At 53.3% G+C, this 22,589-nt stretch overlaps 3 protein-coding genes across 5 annotated transcripts in view; 1 reads left to right on the forward strand and 2 right to left on the reverse strand.

Annotated features, from left to right (window-relative positions):
* Positions 1–4,494, forward strand: part of ITPR3 (inositol 1,4,5-trisphosphate receptor type 3) — a 41,968-nt gene extending 37,474 nt beyond the window's left edge. For both annotated transcript variants that reach the window (XM_074528391.1, XM_074528392.1), the window contains 6 exons: positions 10–105; positions 453–577; positions 782–947; positions 1,800–1,960; positions 2,377–2,538; positions 2,831–4,494. In XM_074528391.1, coding sequence (XP_074384492.1) covers positions 10–105; positions 453–577; positions 782–947; positions 1,800–1,960; positions 2,377–2,538; positions 2,831–2,899 — 779 coding nt within the window. In that variant the 3' untranslated portion in view covers positions 2,900–4,494. The remainder of the gene's footprint in view (positions 1–9; positions 106–452; positions 578–781; positions 948–1,799; positions 1,961–2,376; positions 2,539–2,830) is intronic.
* A 137-nt stretch (positions 4,495–4,631) lies between these two features.
* On the reverse strand, positions 4,632–8,279 carry UQCC2 (ubiquinol-cytochrome c reductase complex assembly factor 2). 2 transcript variants are annotated; one of them, XM_074528394.1, is made up of 4 exons: positions 8,123–8,279; positions 5,872–5,946; positions 5,494–5,563; positions 4,632–4,809 (listed from the first exon to the last, which is right to left on the reverse strand). In XM_074528394.1, exons 1-4 carry the CDS (start codon positions 8,222–8,224, stop codon positions 4,721–4,723), a joined length of 336 nt encoding a protein of 111 aa, XP_074384495.1. In that variant the 5' UTR covers positions 8,225–8,279; the 3' UTR covers positions 4,632–4,720. The 2 variants fall into 2 exon arrangements, with proteins under 2 accessions (XP_074384495.1, XP_074384494.1); XM_074528393.1 differs by having other exon boundaries at positions 8,087–8,268.
* A 1,297-nt stretch (positions 8,280–9,576) lies between these two features.
* Positions 9,577–21,564, reverse strand: IP6K3 (inositol hexakisphosphate kinase 3). Its single transcript, XM_005492781.4, has 6 exons — positions 21,150–21,564; positions 17,425–17,772; positions 13,622–13,802; positions 12,392–12,564; positions 11,585–11,760; positions 9,577–10,986 (listed from the first exon to the last, which is right to left on the reverse strand). Exons 1-6 carry the CDS (start codon positions 21,244–21,246, stop codon positions 10,537–10,539), a joined length of 1,425 nt encoding a protein of 474 aa, XP_005492838.3. The 5' UTR covers positions 21,247–21,564; the 3' UTR covers positions 9,577–10,536.
* Positions 21,565–22,589: the final 1,025 nt, after the last annotated feature.

Raw genomic sequence — 22,589 nt, forward strand, 5'->3', positions numbered from 1 at the left:
TCCTTGCAGATGATCCCTTGGGGATGCAAAAGAACGTGGAGACCTTCATGGAGTCGTGCAGCAGTGACAAAATCAGCTGCTCTGCTGCACCCACTGCCTTGGAAGGTAAGAGAGCCCTGTGGAAATGCCAGCTGTGTGTGGCAGCGTGGATTTACCAGCCAGCTGAGGAAAATCCCAGCTTTTCCAAGGCAGAAACTCAATCTGCTTCCTGGGACGTATTGGGCAAGAGGCCTGTGAATTTTGCACTGACCCTGGCATAAAAAATGTTGGGGTGGATTGATTTAATCAGAAAGGAGGTGGGAGCTGCAGGAGCGTTTGGCTGCTGGAGGAGCTGCTGGCTGGGACATCACAACAGCAGCAGCTGCTCCTGTGTCACTGCCACTGCAGCTGTGCCACTGCCAGGCTCTGGTGCTGTGCTGTGCTCTCAGTCCTTGCCCTGCTCTCCTCCCCAGAAGCTGAGCCAGAGCAGTGGGAACGTGCCTGTGACACGCTGCTCATGTGCATCGTCACCGTCCTCAACCACGGCCTGCGCAACGGCGGCGGCGTGGGGGACATCCTGAGGAAACCCTCCAAGGACGTGAGTGGGGACAGCGCCTGGGACTTCTTTCCTCTGCCAAACCCTGCTGCAATCACTGCTGGCCCCTGTCCCTGGGAGCTGCAACACATCCAGCTCCATCTCTCACGTTCTCCTCCTCCCTGGTGCCTCAGGCACAGCTATGTCACTGGGCTGGCTGGAGCAGAGCTGTGCAAGACACCCAACTCTCCCTCTCGTCCATTACAGGAGTCCCTGTTCCCTGCTCGAGTTGTCTACGACCTCCTCTTCTTCTTCATTGTCATTATCATTGTCCTCAACCTCATCTTTGGGGTCATCATTGACACCTTTGCTGATCTGAGGAGTGAGAAACAGAAGAAGGAAGAGATCCTGAAGACCACTTGTTTTATTTGTGGTGAGCACTGGGAATACAGGAATTGCCCCAAAGTTCTTCCTCCCCTCCCAGGTTGGGGGAAGGAAAAGAATTTCAGCTGGATTCTGTTTTTTATTTATCACTGCAAAACTTGAATCTGTTCATTGAGGGGTCACTGCACTGGGAGGGGTTTAAACAAGGGCACAGCTGGAGGGAAATTCTCAGAGTTGTTCTTCACCCTGCTAATGAGGTGTTAAACTAAAACCACATTGTGGCATTCTTGTGGCTGTGCATCTCACTGCTGAGACCTTCCCTTGGCCAGCTGGGTAAAAAAGCAGCATATCACTGGAGAAATATAATAGAGAAAATGCTCTGGAATCCTTTCAGTCAGCAGTAGGCATTAAAAAAAAAGAAAACCCCAGTAAATCTTTTTCCTTTTTTCCTCTAAAGATCTTCTGGGTTTATTTTACTGTGCAGAGGCAGAGCCAGCAGGACATGGGAAGAAATTGTTCCCTGTGAGGGTGGTGGGGCCTGGGCACAGGGTGCCCAGAGAAGCTGTGGCTGCCTCATCCCTGGAAGTGTCCAAGGCCAGGTTGGGCAGGGTTTGGAACAACCTGGGATAGTGGAAGGGGGTGGAAGATCCCTTCCAACCCAAACCATTCCACGATTCTCTGATTCTGTGATTTTAAACAGAAGTCTCCTGAGCCCCCAGCTGGGTTGTTGCCCCCTGGTTTGGATGTTTATGTGCTAAATGCCAACTAATTATTAAAAGCACTTAAATGTCACCTTTGGGAGGGGATGCACTGGGCTGAATTTCCTTCCATGTGTTTGCTGCTCACTCACCTCGTCCCCATCTCCTCCCTGTCCTTCTCCACCCTTCCCTGCCTTTCCCAGGGCTGGAAAGGGACAAGTTTGACAACAAGACCGTGTCCTTTGAGGAGCACATCAAATACGAGCACAACATGTGGAACTACCTGTACTTCATCGTGCTGGTGCGGGTGAAGAACAAGACCGACTACACCGGCCCTGAGAGCTACGTGGCACAGATGATCAAGGTACAGGTGCCCTCAGGGCAGCTCCTTGGCCATCCCAACCTGCCTGCCCCGGGAACAAGGAAAAACAGCCCTGGGAAGTCCTTTTGGAAATTATTGGCTAATGGTGCAGTGCCTGAGTTTGTTCTTTGCTGGTTTTTTTCCACGTGGTCTGTTTGAGGGTTTGTCCTGTGGGTTGAAGGGTTGAACCAAGCAGGGAGTGGGGCTTCAATGGGAAGGGAGGGAAAGGAAAGCAAGCAAAGAAAAACTTCTGCACTTAAGCCCATGAACCAACCTAGAAATGGACCATGCATGGAAAAATGGCAGATTTTTGCAAAGAGTTTGTTTAATCCCCAAGCACAGGGAGGCTGCCTGTTAAACCCTATCTTCCCTCCTCCTGTCTGACCCCTCACCCCAACTGCCCTTGGTCACATTCCCAGAACAAGAACCTGGACTGGTTCCCCCGGATGCGAGCCATGTCTCTGGTCAGCAATGAAGGGGAAGGGGAGCAGAACGAGATCCGCAATCTGCAGGACAAACTCAACACCACCATGAAGCTCGTGTCCCACCTCACCTCCCAGCTGAACGAGCTGAAGGAACAGGTATGGAAATGGGAAATTCCCTGTAGGAATCCTCTGTCCTTCCCAAAATAGCTACTGAGGGCAGGGAATGGCAGAAAGGACCTGCCCAAGGCAGCACAAAGACAAGCACAGGGCTCCTGCAGCTCTTTTTTGGGGGAAATGGGGACACTTGGGACACGTGGGTTTGGGAAGTGCCTCACCAGCTCAGAGCTTGCTGGCAGAGGCTCAAAGCAGCACAGTCAGACACTTGGGAAGCACATCCAAGAGCAGGAGGGCCTGGAATTGCCTCAGCACGTCCCTGTTGGAATTGCAGATGACGGAGCAGCGGAAGCGCAGGCAGAGGATGGGGTTTGTGGATGTGCAGAACACCATGAACCACTGAGACAGCTCCTGCCACCGAGGGACTGCACCTGTGGCAGCTGAGGCTGCTCCTCCCTGGGCTCCAGGCATGGATTGTCACTGCCTGGGGACAATGGACCACATGGAAAGGGCTTCCCAGGCAGCATCTCCCTTAGAGCTTGTAAGCAATCCCAGGAGCAGGGACCGGCCGGAGCCCACACCTGGGCCCAGGTGTTTTTCCAACACCCTCGTAGGAAGATAAACCATACAGGACTTTCATTCCTCATTGCAATAACTCTTTTATTTTGCAACTGTGGAGGGTTGTATCTTTATCTCCATGTGCTCCAGCCCCCCTCAGCTGTGGGGTAAGTAGCTGTAGGGCCGCACTATTTAACTTATTCCGAGTGCCACTTGTCCCTGTGGGTATTTGCCAAGCAGCCCTCGTTATCTGCTGTGCCTGCTCCACGCTGACCCCTCTCCATTGACAGAATTCTCTCCATCCTGTGGTGCAGGAAAGAGCAGCTGAACTCAAGGAGGTGGGTTTAATTTAATTAACTTGCCAGATGAGGAGCTGAGCTTGTCCTAGTGGGAACTAAAAGTCTTTTGCCTTCTGTGGACCAAGGATCTTTGGGCAGCAGTAGTAGGAGCCTGCAGGTTTACAGGAGTTCACTGTGAAGGGGTGTCCTGTGTTTTAGTTTCATCTCTGGTGTCATGTTTTACCTTTTTTTTGTTGTTGTTTTGTTTTTTTTTTTAGTTGTTATCATTGTTACTTAAGAACTGAAGTGTAAATTGCCTTAACTAAATTAAATACAGAATCATGTTATAATAAAAACTTCAACGTGGTAAAGAAAGTCCCTTCCCTGTGCCCTCTGTGTGTTGGGGCTGTGGAACAGAACCCCAAGCAGGGCTGGCACCCAAGGTGCTCCCCAGCCTGCTGCTCCCAGCTCCAGGTGTTGCACATCCCCTGCCAAACGCTGCCATGAGGAGCCACCACCAGCACCAGCCTTGGTTCCTGGAGCTCTGGACCAGAGCCTGCTGCAGTTTTGAATTCTTTCAGTGCCTGCCAGGAAATCACTGCTGAAAGCCATAAAAAGGAGCAGCTGTTGGTGCTGTGGAGCCCTGGCACAGCTCTGCTCCAGACACTCATCCTTCCCAAGCCAGCCCCAGCTCCAAGCCCAAGAACAGACACTGATGAAAGCAGTATAGCTCTAAAAGAGAATAAAAAAGCCCATAACAGTGAAGTTGCAGAACATTTGAAATGTGTTTATGGCTCCATCTAGCAGCATGTCATTTAATCCTGCCTTCACCCTCAGCTCTGCACTAACCCACACATCCCTCTCCTCAGGTTCTGCACAGAGCTGGCTCCTCCAGCAGCAGCAGCTGATTAAAATCTCAATTAAACTCGTGCTCCACTGTCACCATGGCAAAGTCACCCTCTGTCCTCTGTCTTCTCCAAAGGAAAATAAATGTGGTGATTAAAGTTCTCCCTCCCTGGTCCCTGGGCTAACACACAAACACAAGCACAGAGAGGTTTTCACATCCTCTCTGTTCTCTTCACAAGAACATTTAAAGCTGCATCTCCTCCCTCTGGGCAGCTTCTGCTTGTTCCATTTTTTGAGATGCAAAGGGTCAGGTTTGACACCACAAAGTTCCCTTCCCTCCGTTGCTCCAGCATGGATGGATGTGTTAAGCTCTGCCCCAGATTCTCAGCAGCAAAAAAGGAGGCACTAAATATGAAGAATATAAAGGGTAGGGCTGAACAAAAATGCTGTTGCTAAGAGGAATAAGTGGTTTTATTCATCATGGCAACACACAGAGCTTCAGGGATATGTACAGTGGAGAAGCTGAGAGCTGGGCCCTCACTTCAACCCTCCTCGGGTTTCTTGGCAGAGAACTTTTCCCGCAGTCTTTTCCACGTCCCTTTTTTCCTGTCTTCCATCTGTCTCAGAATGTCTGCAAAAGGAGAAGAGAGACAGAGATGGGCCAGAAGAAGATAAGCAGGCAAGCAGAGAAATGAAACCCTCTTAAAACAGCTCTGCCTTCCATCTAATTTCCTTTCCTGACTTCTCTTCTTAATGAATTTTCATTCCAGGCCCGAGGCGAGGTTGGTTTCCCTTCCAATCAATGCAGGGAGTCTCTTATCACCAACAACTGATACTCACTTTCCACGCACTGCAATCAAAGTCAGGAACTGGAGCAGAACAAAGCAGCTCTGGCTCCCAGCTCTGCCCTTCATGAGGAATGTGGTGAGAGCATTTCTGTGTGGGGCACCTGCTCCTTTCCAGGGTCTGGTACACAAGGATTACCAGGGGAATTGGAAGATGGTGAAAGAGAAGCTGAGCTCAGTGTTGGGCTGATGTAGCAAACGTGTTCCTGCTGTCTGACCCCACAGAGCCTTTGCAAACTCTCTGTGGTTCCTGACAGTGCAAAATCCAATTGATTCCTCACCCCAAAATACTGAGTTACTCCTCAACTGAATTATTCCTGAACTTACTCCTCATCCAACACCTCCACAGAACTGCAGGCAGCCCCTTGGTGCCCTCCAGTCCCAGGGGATGAGGAGGGGTGCAAGGGAGCACCCCAAAACCCAGAATGTGCCCTTCCCCTGCCCTCTCAGCCCAAGCCCAGCAGCAGTACCTGTGGCCAGGATTGTCCTGCAATCCTCCACTGTCACCCCGGTGAAGGTGGTGTCCTTCAGGCGTGGGTACTTCCCAGGAGAGCAGCAAAAGGAAGGAGAGAGACAAAGAATTCACTTGTAGTGCATGAAAAAGGCACAAATGTCACCAGCTGGCTCAGTCTGAGAGCGTTTTAGCTGGGATTCTGTTCATCCACACCAAGAACCAGGCCTGCCCTGCTCACCCAGCAGCTGCCAAGGGTGACCACAGGCACAGCTGCACCATCCACCCCTCAGCTGTCCCTCAGGCACTCCCAGCCAAGCTGCCATCCCCAGGAATCCTGCAGCAGGTGGTGGCTGCCCCCCAAAAGAGGGGCAGAGGCCAGTGCCTCAGCTCTCACCTTGTTTTTGTAGAAGTTGGTGTGGATCCTGACCAAGCTCTCGTACATTTGGTCACAGGCCTCGGGGTCAGGGATCTGCAGGGGACACAAGTGTCACACAAGTCTGGTTTTGCATCTCCACAGCAAAATCCCTCCTCGTTCCAAGGGACAATCAGAAATCCCAGTGCACTGCTGGATACTGCCCATCTGCTGTCCTGCTCCAGCTTTTTCCCCTCCATCTCCCACCAGCTCGGCCTGCAGGAATAACAACACCTGGGATTCCCAGAATGGATCTGAAACTCTGCCCCAACAAGATCTGACAGTGAATACACAACCCCAGAGAACGTTATTGGCTGCTGCTGTGAGATCTGTGCCCCTCCTGCTGCGAGGCCACTGCTGTCACCTGCCTCATTGCAGGGAATCACCCAGGACAAGGTGCCAGGACACCTGTAGGGGGCTAAAAATAACCTGTAATTGATTAGGGAAATCAGCACAAATGACAAGGAACAGCTTGGAGGGTAACTGGATTTCTATTTCAGCTGGAAGATCCGGCTCACCCCGGTGTCTCTGCCTGGCACAGCCCCTGCTCAGCTGCTTTCCCAGTCCACAATGGTTTTTTATTGGGGTAGAATGAGCCCAGCTCACCCCAGAACTCAATGTTGGTCCATGAATGGTTAAAATAAGAGTAAAGATAACACAAACCATGCCAGGATGAAGTAGGAAGAGTAAGGAAAAGGTCTCTGCAGAAGAGAGGATACAGGGACAGCCACATCCCCCTGCAGGTGACCCCCAAGGCTCCAGCAGATCCAGCCATTAAAAGGGTGGCACAAACAGCATCCCAACCCTGGAAATCCAGCAAACCTCATTCCATGAGATGGCTAAAGAAGCCCTGTGACTCTAGTTCCCCTCTTAGAAGCTCCTCCTGGCAGCACATTCAGCCTCTCCACACACAAATTGCCACCACTGCTGCAGGCATCAATTCAGATTTCCAGGATCAGTGGCAGCTTTGGGATCTTGGAGCCAACTGGTGCAACACATTAAGCTGTCCTGAGCATATGGAAAAGCAATAAAACCCTTCCCAAACTGCCTGCTGCAGACTATTCTGGTCACCAGTACAGGATTAGGAGCCTCTAATGGCCCCTTGAGGTCTAAAGTGCATCTCTGGAACAATGTTTTTATGCTAAGAAAGGGCACATTTGCATTCTGCAGCAACACCTCCGCTCCTGGGAAGGTCTGCAGCCAAGCCAGGCAGCAGATTCCCTAATTTATTTCAGCAGCAAAGCCTAAACTCCAACAGAATTACAGCTGGAGGCGGAATTCAATTGTACAACCACTGCATTCCATCAGTGTCAGGCAGTGCTGCAGCATCCCATCATGCCAGCCTCGAGGTAAGGACATCACAGGATTAGCTGGATTCCAGCAGGGCTGAGAAACTCCCAGAGCCCTGTACCCCACTCCCACAAGCACAGCAACGGGGTTCTCCAAAGAACGTGGTGTAGAGGGTGCAAGAAGTGGGTATGAACCAGTTATCCTGAGGATAAAACAGCTGTCCTGGGTAAAAACCAGGTGTGCTGGGTACAAATTGTCCTGGTCAGAAATTGTCCTGGGCATGCACTAGGTGTCCTGGGCACCAACCAGGTGTCCTGGGTACAAATTGTCCTGGGTGCAAATTGTCCTGGGCACCAACCAGGTGCCCTGGGCACAAGCCATTTATCCTGGGCACAAACCAGGTGTCCCGGGCACCAACCATTTATCCTGGGTACAAAACCCAGTGTCCTGGGCACAAACCATTTATCCTGGGCACCAACCATTTATCCTGGGTACAAACCAGGTGTCCCGGGCACCAACCATTTATCCTGGGTACAAACCAGGTGGTCCCGGGCACAAACCCGGTGTCCTGGCTACCAATCATTTGTCCCAGGTGTAGCCCAGGTGTCCCGGGCACAGTTCGGAAAGCCCGTGCCCGGTGTTCCAAAGCCTTCTCGGGATGTGTGTCTCAAATTCTGCCGAGCCCGGCCCGGGAGCAGCCGGACTCCATCACCTCTGGAGTTCCCGTTCCCTCCCAGCTCTAATATTCCATGAAGGCCCGAGCACAGCCTCCTACAGCCCAGCGAGCCCCGGTGCAGAACCGCGTGTGAGCCCCGAACCCCGGCCCGGCCCCTCAGAGCCCCCGCCGGGCCGCTCCCCGCGCCCTCCCAGGCCAGTGCCGCGGGCGTGCCGCCCTCCCGCCCCTCACCGGAGTGTTCTCGCCCTCGCGGAAGGCCTGCGCCACCTTCTGCCGCAGGAAGGAGCCCAGGTCCCGCTGCTGCTTGGTCTCCTCCACCGGCCATTCCTCGCAGAGCCGCAGGAAGCGCCGGTACCGGCTGGCGGCCATGGCGCCGGGTCACGTGCGCCGGGGGGGTCACGTGGCGCCGCCGCCGGGTCACGTGCGGGCGCGGCTGGGCGGGAACGCCTGAGGGAGGAAAGTCCTGACGGGGGCGGCGGGTCCTGAAGTGCGTTCGGTGCCCAGAGCAGCACCTCCAGCCTTGGGGGCTCCAACACCGCCCCGTGCAGCCCCTTCCAAAGCCTCACCGTCCTTTCCGTGAGGAAATTCCAACCTGAACTCTCCTGGCTCGGCTTGAGGGTGTTTTCCCTTGTCATGTCCCTGGGGAGCAGAGCACGACCCCCTCCGGCTGCCCCCTCCTGTCAGGGCATGCTCCCATTCCCAGCCATGCTGCCATGCCCAGACAGAAGGTCCCCTTTTAATCCCCATTTTCTCCAGGCTAAGCCGCTTTCTCAGCTCCCTCAGCCCCTTTTGGGGCTCCAGACCCTTCCCAGCTCCCTCAGTCCCTCCTGATGCTCCAGCCCCTTCTGGGTTCCCTCAAGCCTCTACTGCTCCAGACCCTTCCCACTTCCTTCAGCCTCTTCTGCTCCAGACCCTTCCCGGCTCCTTCAGCCCCTCCTGATGCTCCACACCCTTCCCAGCTCCCTCAGCCCCTCCTGATGTTCCAGACTCTTCCCAGATGGTTTGAATTGAAGGAACCTTAAATTCCATCTCATTCCACCCCCTGCCATGGCAGGGACACCTTCCACTATCCCAGGTTGCTCCAAGCCCCGTCCAACCTGGCCTTGGACACTGCCAGGGATGGGGCAGCCACACTGTGCAGGTGTATGAAGGGTGAAAAGGGAGGACACATGGAGATTTTTCTAATTATTCAGCCAACAAGTTGTTTTCTGTGCAGCAATGAGGAGTGAGGTGCTGCCCAACGAGCTGTCCTGGCTGTGGTGTCACACCCAGACCCTCCTCATCCATCCCATGTCCTGATGTGCACCCTGAGCATGCTCAGGTGGCTCTGTACAAACTCATCCACAAAGCCACAAAGTCTTATCACAGACTTCTGCTGTGAGCCAGGACAATCTGTGGCTCAACCCCTATTGAGATTGAGTGTCTGTGGCTTTTTTTTTACAATTTGTGGTCACGCAATAACCCAACACTGAACAAGAGTCTTCCCAGGTGGACTCCGGGCCAACCAAAACACATAACTGGGCCAGATGTCTTAAATTTTCCAACTATAAATTGGAGCAGCTCCCCAGCTTTGTGCTGTAAATCCAAGTGAAGCGTCTCCCTTGGGATCTGGTGTTTAAACCCGTGGCAATAACATCTCTCTTAAAAGATGATGGGCTTAAACAAAGGATAAATGTACCTCAAGGATGCTGCAGGAGGGGAAAAAGAGATGGACAACGGTGGGAGTTACTTCCACAATTTTATTTCTATCCCCTCTCCCCACTAGTGGAGTTCTGTAGCTCTATTCCTTGTGCAAGGACTTCTCCTTCAGATTTCCCACACCATGCAGGAAGGAATTGTCTTTGTTCCATCATGATAATAAAATCTGTCCACAAAAGCTGTAAACATTATTTTTAGAGTCTTTTGTTACTGTCTCCTTCACACACACACACACACACACACACACACACACACACACACAGAATATTTGTATCAAAGAATTTCTGGGTGACCTTTGACATCCAGTCCCTGACTCAATCTCACACTGTTTTTTTCCTTTTTTCTTGTATTTTTTAAGCAAAAATCCCTTGATGTGAATGTTTTTTGTGGCTGATACCTGACAGAGTCATTGCATTCCCACACCTCCAGCCCCAGTGGAGCCTCTTTCATAGGAAATCCGTGGAAAATTCCCTGTCCTAACCCCACAGGGATGTTAAAGCTTGGTGAGGTGCAGCTCTTGGTCTGAACACGTGCACAGAGAATCCCGACCAGGGGCACTGGGAATGTTGGAGGGTGTTTTTCCCTCCCACCTGAGCAGGAGCAGGAAGGGAAGCTCCAAATGGAAGCTCCATCTGTTCATTCCTGCCTCAAACCCCCTCCTCCCGCTCGGCTGCGGGGCGAGCATCTCCTGGTTTATCATTAAGACTCTTCCCAAGTAATGCTTTCTTTGGCTCACAAATAAATCAAGGACAGCAGTAAAACCAGAAAGGAGAATAAATCTTCTGATGGATGGCAGAGAGAGCAGATCCTTCCAGCTCTCTGCTTTCCACGCTTCAGTTCAGTGACGGCACACGGAAAATTTTCAGCACTTCCCGACTGATCCGTGCTCGTTCCGTGCCACATCCAGCGGCCAGAGGGTCCCACACAGCCAACCCCAGGAGGGATTTTCAGGGCTATCAGTCATTAGGAAATCACAGAAATTCTCACTTCCCTTCCAACAGGCTCTGAAGGATTTTGATGAGGTTCTCCAAGCCAAAAATGTAGCCGTGGTCCGGCCCATCGTACGGGGTGGGGTTGGGGTTGCTCTTGGAGCCTTTGAAGGTGGTGTGGGCAAAGTCTATCATCCTCACATCCACCCTGGAGGGGTTCGTGCTGTGAGATTTTGGGAAGGGGAGGTGATCCACACCCTCCTTGTGCTCCTGCCCGTCGTAAATGATGAGGAGGGAGCTGGAGTAGAACCTGTAGGAGCTTTGCTTCCTGATCACGGCCAGCAGGGCCTTGAGGCGCAGGATGATGGGCTCCAGCAGGTCTGTCCTCAGCTGGTTCCCGTTGCACAGGAACTGCCGCAGGGTCTGCTGGAATCCCTCCGGAGAGAGCTTCCTCCCGTAGTATTTGTCTTTGCACAGGAAATGGCCGGTGTCTGCCTGGTAAACCTGCAAGGGAACAGAGGAATAATCCATGAAATCATCCTGAGTTGTGAGGGATTCCCGAATGATGCCTCACATGCCCTATAGCGAGCCCCACCACCATAACCAACCCTATCCCAAGACCATAACCAACAACACCCCAATTAGTCCAAGCTTCCGGATAGGGATCCGCTGCCAGTGACACTGAATAAAGATTTTAACCTTTATATTTTTCAAATCCTGTGCTGCCAAATTAGTGCCTAACTCTAAATTTCATATAACTACTTTGGTATGTAACACTTGACACTGACACACTTTGGTCAGACAAAACAATACACAAACCATTGTTCTATTTGTCCTTACTTTCTACTTTGTATATATCTGCTGACAAATCTTAAGGCTATTGCTTATCGCTAACGCAGTTCTGTTTCTGAGGTCTGCCTTTTGCAGCTTTCCCAAACCCCACTGATTTTAAGGATTCCCACATTTTACAGCCTGTGTTCGGGGTGAAAAGAGAATAAAACTGCTTCAATTCACACCAGCCAAGAACCCCTAGAGATTCCAGCTTGGTTCCAAGCGAGGAACCAAGGGGGGAACCAAGACCCAGAGGGGATGGAGGCTTTACCTGCATCCCACAGATGCGCACGCCCAGCGAGGCCGAGGTGCTCTGCTCACACTTCTTGATGTGCCGAGCTTTCTTCTCCTCTGAGGCGTCATCCCCGTGCTGCCGAGTGCCCATCTTCAGGTCCAGGATGCAGGGGTAGCTGTACTTGGACACCACGTTTTCCAGCAGGAGAAACTCTGAGCGTGACTTAAGGGAAACCCAATACTTTGAAATTCTAATTGAAAGAGGCCTTAAATCAAAGCAACTGCTGACACTCTCCAGAGCAGCTCACAACTGTAATGAGACTTTCTCAGCCAATTTCTCCGACGTGTCATTGCTATGGGCCTCTCGCTGCCAATTCCAGTTAATTTACTGTACTACAGCCCTACCAATTAAAGCCCCAACAGCTCCATTCTCCAGTGACACCGTAGCCCTGGGCTGTCACTCTGACACCTTCCCTAGGTGCTGAGCTCGCTCCGGTGGGTGGGGGAAGTTGTTAAACTCTATTACTCACATGACTGGTGGGTAATGAAGTGTAATAGGAAAATAAAAGGCGAGGCAGCTGCTAATTCCTGTATAGTTGTGTTTTTAAATGTATGCCAAGGGGATCTTTGACTTCTGCTGAGAACTCTTTATGGGAAATGTGTTTTTTTCTTTCTCTCTTATTTTTTTATTTTTTTTTTTTTACAAGATAACAGAGAATATTCCTTATTTTCCCAGAGTCTGTGCAAAGGATGGGATGCATTCCCCTGCAATAAACCCTACACTGATTCCCAGCTGTTATCTGTAGCCAGGGCTGTGCTGGAGGGGAGGGAGGAGAAAGGATACGATGGAGTTTGTTCTCGTTGTGCTTGGAGGACATGCGGTTCAGGTGCTGCCGGTGACAGTGCAGTCCCCAGGGGTTGTAGCTCTTCCTTTCTGCCTGCTTCCCATTTGCATCCTCCAAAAGGGAATCTGTGTGGTACTGCAGGTCTGTCCTCAAAAGCATCTTCCCAGGGCAGCTAGACAAAGCACACAAAGGGACACGTCAGGTTTATAAGCTCCAGAGGAGAATATTCTCTTCTTTATTTTTTTCTTTTCCTGTAGAGCCTCAAACTTGATAAGGTGGATTTTCAGGGACTCTCAAAGGAACCATATTGATCATACCCAACCTGCAGAGATCCTTTGTTACTCCATAACAGTAATTTTCAGAAAGCCAGCTATTGCTGCCTGCCAATACTTTTCTTTCATTATAATTTAAAGTGTGCTGGCTCCCTTGAAAAGCCATTCACAGCCCCAGCTGCCAGGGATCTCTATTTATCCACCTAATGGGCACAGCACAGGCAAATGGTCCAACAATGGGAATGATTCCCAATTTGGAAAGGCTGGCTCCAAGGAGGGGAGGGAGGGAAAGTGTGATGAGAAGATCTGTTCTCCTTGGGGGGTCATTCCTTGGTCTTGCTCATTCCAACTCCACCACTCCCATCACTCCAAAGGCAGCAGGGATTTTCCACCTCCAGTCCTGGGTGGCCCAGGGCTGCTCTGAACCAGTTTGGGATGAAGGATGTCCTGCAAAAACCTCTGTGAGGCAGAGGGGCTGGGAGCACTGGGTGCCTTCCTGGGAGAGCTCTTCCCTGGGATGGGGTGGGATGGGATGGGATGGGATGGGATGGGATGGGATGGGATGGGATGGGATGGGATGGGATGGGATGGGATGGGATGGGATGGGATGGGGTAGGATGGGATGGGATGGCACTGAAGCCCCTCTGTTGCCAGCAAAGGGACATTCCATGCTCAGTGACTGTTCTCCCATGGCCTCTCCTCTCCTGGAGCCTGCTGTGCTCCAAGGAATGGGGTTTAGAACAGAATTTGAGGCAGATATTTGAGCAACAACATTCCAGATCCACCTCACTCTGTCCCCACACCAGGGAAGAGCAGAACCACACACACAGGCCTTGGCTCTGCTGTTCTTCACCTTGGCTGGGTCCTTTTGCCCTAAACCCACAGCTGGCCCCCCAAACCCATCCCAAACCCATCCAAGTGGCAGATGCCAGCCAGGAGGACTGCAGGGACCCTCACCTGTCTTTGAAGGTCTTGGTGACCTGGGTGTGGCTCCACTTGCATTTGTGCCACAAGGTGACAGCGGGGTCACCCCCGGCGCTGTCCAGGCGGCCGCAGGTGTCGGGCTGGCCCAGGCCAGGGCTCGCAATCAGGGTCAGGTTGCCCAGGCTGTCCTTCTTCAGGTGCACGGACACAATGCCTGGACAGAGGGGAGAACAAAGGAGACAGAGATGAGCCCATAGAGTATCACGTAGGCCTGGTCACCACCTGGTGTTTTGGTGGCCTTTCACTGATCCCACTCTGATTTCAAGCCCAATAAAGCATCCTTAGGCTGAGACCCTGGAAAATACTCTCAGGATTTTCAAGAGCTCCCCCTCTCAAGGCTCAGTTTGAAATCTGCCTCCTCTGAACCACACATTCCTTTGTCCTTCACCCCTCCAAGCTCTGCTGTGCCCCAGGTGACCCAGAAAAGCCCCCCAGTCCAGAACAGGAGCTCCCAGTTTATTTATCACAAGGGATTTAAGTGCTTTTTAAAGCCAGCACAAGGCTGGAAACACTTTTCATTGGCAGAGGCAAAGGGAGGGTTGGGGACAAGGCATTTTCCAAGGACACCCAGCGTGCCAACTGCTTCTTTTTATTGGAGAGCCCTGGGAGCAGGGCAGGGACGTGGCCATGGGCTGGCAGTGCTGCCCACACATTGTCATGGCCACATCCTTCCCCCAGCACCAAAACCAGCACCCAGATATCCCACGGGGGGCTGGAGTGTCACCCGTCCTGTTTTTGTGCCCTCAAAGGTCCAGGACTGTGCCCAGAGGTTATTTTTTTCCACCCCGAATGCTTAAAACACCATCCTGCATTTGAACATTGCAATTTTCCCTGACTCTGACAGGAATCACAGGGCTCAAATGCCAGCCAGTCCAGCACGGATTTAGCCCGACACGAGCCCATCCCTGGCACGGGGCCGGCTGGCTGCACATCTCAAGTGACAGCGCAGGAATGGCCACGGACCGCGCTGCCGCCGCCTCTGACCTTTCTGGGAAGGGCTGATAACGCCAGCCCTGCTCCCACAGCTCTGCCACGGCTCCCTGAGCCTCCCCACGCTCCGGGGGTGTCCTCAGAGCACAGCTGCACCACGGGAAGCTTAGGTTAAATATTTAAAAAAATATATAAAAATCTTCAGTAAATTGGGCACTGCAATCGTCTGCACAGGGAGGTGGTGGAGTCACCGTGGATGTGTTTAACAAAGGCTGGATGTGGCACTCAGTGCTGTGGTTTAGGTTAGGTCATGAGCTGGACTTGGTGATCTCAAAGGTCTTTTCCAGCCTGGTTCATTCTGTGATCTGGGGCTTGGGGAGCTGCCAGCTCCCAGAGAGGACAGGGAGCAGGGACAGGGCAGTGGGACCAGCAAAAGCAGCACTGGAGAGAACCCAGCTGGGGGCATGAGGGGCTGGGCTGGATCCAGCTGTGCCCAGGGCATCCTCCCCAGCTCTGCTGGGCACGTGGGGAGGTGATCTCAGCAGTTTAACAAACAGTTCTGCTCTCCCAGGCAGAGGTGCCAAAGCAAATAAAGGTGCAAAGCCCCTTCTCTCCATTCCAAGAGCAAACACCGAGCAGAGGCTTTGCCTCCTGTGCCTCCTCAGGGGTTTCCCCGCCTGAACTGTCCCTGCAGCCCCTCCACTGGACTGGGGTGCCCATCCCTCCCCAGGTCCTGCACCCCAAAACCTTGGGTTTGGATGCTTTCCCCTCACCACAGTCACTCCTGGTCCCTTCTGCTGTACAATCAGCATTATTGTGAACAGGCTGGGTTAAACAGGCTGACTTTACACAGAAATGGGGGGAAATCTACCCAGGCTGCTCTGCCAAGGGAGCTGAGGGGCTGCAAACCTTCATTAGGGGAAAAAGGAATATTTTTAGCCCTCCTAGCCCTCTGTGGTGAGCTCAGGGAGTTCCATCTTGCTCAGGCTCCAGCATTACCTTTTCCCTGAGTCCTATTCTTTAAAAAATCCATATTTCTGAGAGCAAACAAATCTCCTCTCAGCCTGGATGACTGCTTCACATTTTCAGGGGATGTAGGCATGGGAAAAAAAAAAAAAGCCAGCGTGTCTTTCCCTAAATCAAAGCCTTTTCCATTTTAAAAAGTCACGGGGAGGCGACCAGAGCCCTCGATTGCAAACACCATAACCTTAAAAACTGTCCCAGTTCCTGCCTGCAGTCAGCAGGGCTGTGCTCATTTGCATAGTGCTGACGGGCTGGCCCCAAAAAACTTATATATAGCGTGAAAATAAGAGTTGTTAACTATCAGCCATTAATATGAAAATTAATGGGGAGATTTTCAAAGGCGAGAACCGAGCGTTAAATTGGAAGGGAATGTGATCCTCTCCCTCCTCCCAGCTGGAAATTCAGTCCTCAAAAAACCTACAGCTCAGCCTGGAAAGTGCTTTTTGTGTCCTGGGGGGATTCCACGGGGGTTTGCAGGTGTCCTGCCATGACCTGTGTGTGGCAGACAACCCCCAGAGCTCCTGCTTTGCTGCAGTGGGCAAACATCTCTGCAAAGCCTTGGGGTGCCTGTCTGTGCTGCCTTTGGTGTCACTGGCACCCCAGTGCCCCTCCTGCCAGCACCAGCCAGGAGCCAGAGGGTATTTCTGGGTGCTGTCACCACACTGGTGGCATCCAGAGGCTCTCAGGAGGTTTCACTCTGTAACTCTGCCCTCGTGGGTTTATTTTTGTGTTTACAAGCGCATTCATCTACGGCCGAGGGCGCTGGGAACCTGAGCAGAACTGGGCTGGAAAACAAGCCCAGCATCCCCTGGGAGCTCAAGTGGGACAAGGCAGAGCCTTCAAAGGGGATAAAAGTCGGTCCTGAGGTCACCAAAGTGCCTGATATGGGTGAGATCAGCAGGAAAAGCCACAGGCTTGGAATGAAGCTTGAATGATATTTGATCCCCATTGTGGAGAATGTCACCATTACACAGAATGTCACCGTTGCACAGAATGTGACCATTACATAATGGTCCCAGGGCTGTTCCCACGGCCCAGAAATAGAGATGAGGTACATGGATACGTGTAGATGGGGGATGGAGGGAGGATCATCCCCCTCATCATCCTCACAGGAAAGTGTTCCAACTCTTTAATTGCCCGGGACAGCCAGGAGAGGAATAAACCTCTGAGCCCAATGCCAGATTGGAGAATTGCTTTTTAATTACCCTCATCATAAATTCTCTGGGATTTGAAATAGGAGAAGACGCAAAGGTTTGAATAACCAGGGCACCCCTGGACTGGTTAAACTGGGACTGCTTAACAGCTTTATCAGCGAGGGCCCAGTGCTGCAGCACCAAACCCCAGCTCCTGCCACAGGAAACCACTCAGAGGAAACTTTTCTCCCTTAAGCATCTTTTTAATATTGTCTCATAAATCTGCAGAGGCCCCTGACTTTCTGGGAAAGGGAGAGATTGGGCTGGAAGCACACTGGAGCCGTGGCTGACTGAGCTCTTTGCTGTAACGCCGAAGGACCAAGAGATATTTTAAGTTTTTACGTGACAACCGAGCTTCTCGCCTCCCCCAAAAGCCAGGGTCAGGAGCTTTATGAGCAGCACAAGCCTGGCAGTAAAAGCAGAAAATACTGAAGGAATAAGAAAGAGAAGGGAGGGAGGATGTCTTTAAAAAATGCTGCTGCTCTCCCAGTGCTGCATTCCAGGGGCTGAGAGATTCAGCTGGGAAAGGGAGTCAGGGATGGGGAAAACTCAGAGGAAAACCCTGGAAAGGCCTCACTGCAGCAGCTGGGGATGCTTTTAAGGAGGGTGAGAGCTCAGTGCTCCCCTTACCTTTGTACTGAGGTGTGAACTGCCTCATGGCCAGGGGCAGGGACTCGTAGAAGCTCAGCTCCTGCGACACCAGGGGCTTGCAGATGGTGTGCTCATCGTAGGTCAGCATGCTGGTGTGGCCTCCCACCTGGTGCACGAAGGGCTGCAGGAGCACAGCAGCCCTGGGCTCGGCAGGGCTCTGACCCACCATGGTGCCAGGCACAGCCCAGGGGGCTGCAGACCCCTCAGCAGCAGCACACGGAGCTGGCAAACACAGGCTGGCACGGGCAGGGCTGGGCCAGCTGTCACCCACTCTGCTGTTCCCCCCACGCTGGCTTTTCCTCCACGCTGCCCTTTCACCAATGGAATCTGCAAAACAGAGGGAATGAAGGAATTAGAGGAGAGGGGTCACTCAGCAGCTGGGTGGGATGGGATCTGTCAGTGCCCAGGGGCTGGCACAGAGAGTCCAGGGAAGCCCAATTTTGATCTGCTGGGGACAGGAGACAGCGATCAGAAGAGCAGTGAATTAAAGCAGTGAGGATCAGGGATTAACACACTGCAGTGATGCTGTGCAACACCCCCAGTTTGTCCCCCAGGCCATGCCAGGATGGTGCCAGGCCTTCCCTTGGACATTCCCTGCACAGCAGAGCTGCTGCAAAGCCCCTGCAAGTCCCCAGGCACTCCCTTGCTCTCCAACACTTCAGGAGGGGTGAGCAACAATTCCTGCAGCTTCCAGAGAAACCTCAGTTTGGGACATTCCCTGTCACTGAACCCCTGAGCAGCAGCAGCAGCATTTCCTTCCCAGGCTGACACACACCAGGGGATGTGGATGTGTCACAGCAGCACCCACAGGGCTCACACCCAGATTTCCATCCTTCCCCCAGCAATGGATCCGTGCCTGATTCCAGCAATTCCTCCTTGATTCTGACAGCAACAAGTCTCAGCTCTAAAGCAGCAGTGTAGGAAAACCACAGAGCACATCCCTGGTGCATCCCCAGCAGCAGCACCCACCAACACCTGCTCCTTCTCCATTCCTCACAGGAAACCCATGGACAGGTCCTGGATATCAGGAATTAAATCCATTGAATCCCACAGGCACCAAGGATGGCAAAAAGGAGCTGATGTTGGTGCTGGCTTCACACCAAAGATGGACATTCCACATCCCAGACTCACGGGAATGGGAAAAAATTATGAAAATCATCATTTGAGGAGGGGTCCATGGCAGCACAGGCCCTTTCTCCTGATTGCTCCAGCTTCAGCACAGCCTGTGGGGGAGCTTTGCACCCCATTTTTGCCAGCAGAACCCCAGTGCAGGGGACAAGGATGCCTTTGCAAGATCCAGTTGTGCCAGGAAAGCCTCCAGGATGTGCTGCCAGCTGAGCAGCTCCACCCCTGCCAGCCCCAGGGGACAGATGTGACCCGGGCAGCGCTGCCACCCCTCCTTGTGCAGCACCCAGGGGTGATGGCACCTCCTGGAGGCACCTGGAGCTTCCCAGGGTGGGCAGAGCTCTGTGGGAAGGGCTTTCCCTGGAGCTGGAGCATTCCCGTCCTGCAGGAAGGAGCCAGAGCTCAGCACTTGGATCTTTCTGGGTCCTTTCCAACTCGGATATTCCGTGATGCTCAAATCTCCCCTGTTGGAATTAACCCCGAGGGAGAAGCACCTGGGGCAGGTTCCTGCTTTGTTCCCCACCTGGAGCAGTGGGATGGAGTGGGCTCAAGGCAGGGAAGAGCCACTCCCACCTCCCAACGCTGCTTTATCTCCCCCAGAGTGGGGTTTTTCCCCTCCCATTATTCCTCCTGGGAGAGGAATTCCTGCTCTACAATTACCTTTCCCCAAGGAACAAAGCCGGGCCCCCGAGCCCAGCGCTTTCCAGCGGCTCCTCGGAGCTTTCCTGGGCGTTAATAAAAGCATTTTGTTAAGTTGTGGCAATTTTTAAAGAGGATTTTCCGCCTCGGGAGCCGCAGGTTTGTTGTGGTTTGTTTTGTGTGGCTTTGCCCCCCCTTCCTTCCATCCTTAAAAAGAAGGAGAAAAGCCAACAGCAAGCGGATTTGTCATAACACCTCTTTGGAGCAGGAAACAACATGACTTAAATCCTTTCTTGCTTCTGAGACTGTCCAAGGCTCAGATTCTGCTGCCACAACCCCCTGACAGCTCTGGCAACCTTAGCATTGGGAAGGGAGCTGGGGAAAAACCATCCACAATTTGATAAAGCTCCCGAATGTTTTCTCCCAAGCAAAACTCGGAGCAGGATTTTGCAGTAGGAGAAGGAGGTTCTTTTCTGGGAGTTTCTGCTGGGAAGCAGCTCATCCATTCGGAGCAGATAAATGTTCCTGTGAACACTGAGCTCCCCTGAAACAAGACACTGGAAATAAATCACTTCCACTGGCTCAAGGTATCGCAAATGCCAGGAGATATTTACGTCACTAAAAATACACAGAATTACAGATAAATCCAGAGCCTCCAAGAAAAACCAGAATCTGTCAGCGTTTTTCCTCCAGCTAAAGGAAAAGCAGCTCAGGTGCTGCAGGTGGAGGTGAGCCAGGAAATATCAGAGAAGGAGGATATGGAGAACATTCCTCTGCATAGAGGAGAAATATTCCATTCTCCAGGAGAGGGATGGGGATTTGGAGAAACCATGGAAGGTGTCCCTGCTCCTGCCAGGGCTGGATGAGCTCTGTCCCAGTGCTGGGGACAGCGCTGCTCCCCTGGCACTGTCACCTCCCACCCTGCTCCCAGGCAGGGCCAAATGTCAAAGGAGTCTCAGTGAAACGGGCTCCAAACCGAGCCAAAGGGAACTGGGCACGTTCAATTCTCTAATCTTTGAGTGGCACCTACCCCATTCACCCCATCCCACCCCATTCACCCCATCCCATCCCATCCCATCCCATCCCATCCCATCCCATCCCACCCCAAACAGGACTCGTGTGGCCCCAGGGGAATGCACAGCCAGGCCAGAAACACCCAGGAATATTAAAATGCAAAATCCCTCTGAAAACAAGAGCTCTGGGCACAGGCCTGTGCTCTCAGTGTCACCCCTCGTGGTCACCTCCCTGCTCCTGGAGCATCCCAGAGCTCCAGAGTCGGTTCCAAGCACTGCTCTGCTGAGTCTTTGCTTCGTTAAAAGGCAAGAAAAGCAAATGGCTGAGATCTGTGTGTGCACAGCTCCCAGTGCTGGAGCTCACCTGGAGCCACAAGCAGCCCTGCATGGAGCCCCAGAGCTGGGACCTGGTGCCACCACAGACCCACCAGAGACCCAGTGCCACCACAGACAGAGTAATACCAGAGAACCCAGTGCCACCACAGACACAATGCCACCACAGACACGGTGCCACCACAGACACAATGCCACCACAGGATCCAGTGCCACCACAGACACAGTAACACCACAGAACCCAGTGCCGCCATGGACATGGTGCCACCATAGGATCTGGTGTCACCACAGGATTTGGTGCCACCACACTCTGCAGAAAAGGGCACAGGCTGCCTCACCCCCCTGCCCACTCTCTACCACCCCCAGCACCTCCCTCCCCTCCTCCCAGCCCAACACTCTCCAGCCATTCCACCATGGAGAACCGAGAGCCACCAGCTCCATGGTCACTGCAGAGATTCCCTCCAGTGCCGCCTGTCCCTGCTGCTCCCGTCCCTTGCCACCAGCCAGAACCTTCCTGCCTCCCTCCCAGGCACCTCCAAAGCCGTGCCCACCCTGCCCCATCCCTGCTGCCCTGGGATGCAGCCCGGAGCTCACCTGGGGCTGCCGGTGCCCGCCGGGGGCTGCCTGGGCCGGGCTTCTCGCTGCTTCTGCCTGCAGCTCCAGAGGGAGCAATGAGGGAACATTTGGGCATGGCCCGAGTGCGGTGGCGCTGGCAGGAGCCCGGAATGTCCAGCTGACATTCCAGGGGGCTGTGCTAGGGAGGGACAGCCTGGCTGGGACAGGGCACAGCCGCGTGTGAGGGGAAGGGAACAGAACGAGAGGAGCCGGCTGCCTTGGGAAATCGGCTCTCCAGGAAAACAACCACGGAGTTGTTTGTGTCCATCTGTTTTCCACGGAATCCCTCCCTCAGCTCGGGTTTGTCACCTCCCTGCAGAGTGAGCTGACACTGGGAGAGGGATGGAGCTTCCCAGAGCTCCCAAAACACCCAGGGAGATGCAGGAGAGGCACAGGGGTGACAGGGGCTGGGGGACACCAAACCCCCTCTGTGGCAAAGGAAGGGTGTGGGCAAAAGGAGGGGAAGGCTGGGGCTTGCCCAAAGCTGGGCAGGAGGTGAGTGTGGATCCGGAGCTCCAGCCCTGCCAGCGGGAAAAGGGACACGTCAGAGCTGGGAGCCGCGATGGGAATGGAAAAGTCCCAGGGAGCTTCCTGCCAGGGCCACACTGTCCCTGCTGCCATCCTCAAGGACAGCCTGTCCCCCCTGTCCTGTACAGCGAGTGCCAGGGCTCCTGCCAGCCCCTGCACCCCATAAAAACGGGATCCCGGTGCTTTTTAGGGCATCACAAGGAACAGCCAGCCTGGGCAGCACCCAGGACAAGCAGGGGACAGTGCCCACTCTGACCCCCTGGCCCCAGCAGGAACTTGGGGACTTCAGCACAGCCATGCCCAGCCCTGGGGCTCCCGTGGGGGAAATGCTGGGGAGGAAAACCCCACAGCTGGGATAAGGATTGGAGGGTGTGGAAATCCCCACTAAGTGGAGGGGAGAAAGCAGCTCAGGAGGAGCAGAGGGATCAAACAAGGATGAAAGAAAGACCCAGATTCCCCAGGCCTGGCCTTCCCAGCTCCCCTGATCTTTCCAGGAGAACTGGCCCCGTGCCCTGACTCCGTGCCCATCAATAAGGTGCAGCATCAGCTGTCGTGTCAGCAGCAGGAAAAACATCCCGTGGGAAGGGCTTTAAATGGAAGCAGGAAAGGAAAAGATGAAGAGCTGGGCTCGTTTCAGAGCCCTCGTTGGGCCACGTTTGCCTCCCTGACAGGGAGGGGGTGCAGCAGCTCCAGTGGATGAGTTATTTATGGAAATGTGCTTCATTAGAGAAATTTACTTTGCAACAAAGCGGGAAAGGGCCCTGAGCAGCTCTGCTTGGCAGTGGGGCTGGGAGGGCAGCAGGGCAGGGGGCAGAACCTGCTTTTCCCAGGAAAACTGCCAGAATTCCAGTCCAGTCTGCCATGGAATGGGGCTGCTCCAGCCTGGAGAGA

This window comes from Zonotrichia albicollis, chromosome 28 (genome assembly GCF_047830755.1).
Source record: "Zonotrichia albicollis isolate bZonAlb1 chromosome 28, bZonAlb1.hap1, whole genome shotgun sequence".
Taxonomy (NCBI): domain Eukaryota; kingdom Metazoa; phylum Chordata; class Aves; order Passeriformes; family Passerellidae; genus Zonotrichia; species Zonotrichia albicollis.

Excerpts from the sequence above, each read along its gene's own strand:
- UQCC2 (XM_074528393.1), bottom strand. The coding sequence starts at position 8,224 with ATGGCCGCCAGCCGGTACCGGCGCTTCCTGCGGCTCTGCGAGGAATGG. Across the intron at positions 5,947-8,086 it reads GCGAGGGCGAGAACACTCCG|ATCCCTGACCCCGAGGCCTG; the intron begins GTGAGGGGCGGG and ends TGTCCCCTGCAG. Across the intron at positions 4,810-5,493 it reads CAGGACAATCCTGGCCACAG|ACATTCTGAGACAGATGGAA; the intron begins GTACTGCTGCTG and ends CTCCTTTTGCAG.
- IP6K3 (XM_005492781.4), bottom strand. The coding sequence starts at position 21,246 with ATGCCCAAATGTTCCCTCATTGCTCCCTCTGGAGCTGCAGGCAGAAGC. Across the intron at positions 13,803-17,424 it reads GTTCACACCTCAGTACAAAG|GCATTGTGTCCGTGCACCTG; the intron begins GTAAGGGGAGCA and ends CCCTCTGTCCAG. Across the intron at positions 12,565-13,621 it reads ACCAAGACCTTCAAAGACAG|CTGCCCTGGGAAGATGCTTT; the intron begins GTGAGGGTCCCT and ends TGCTTTGTCTAG.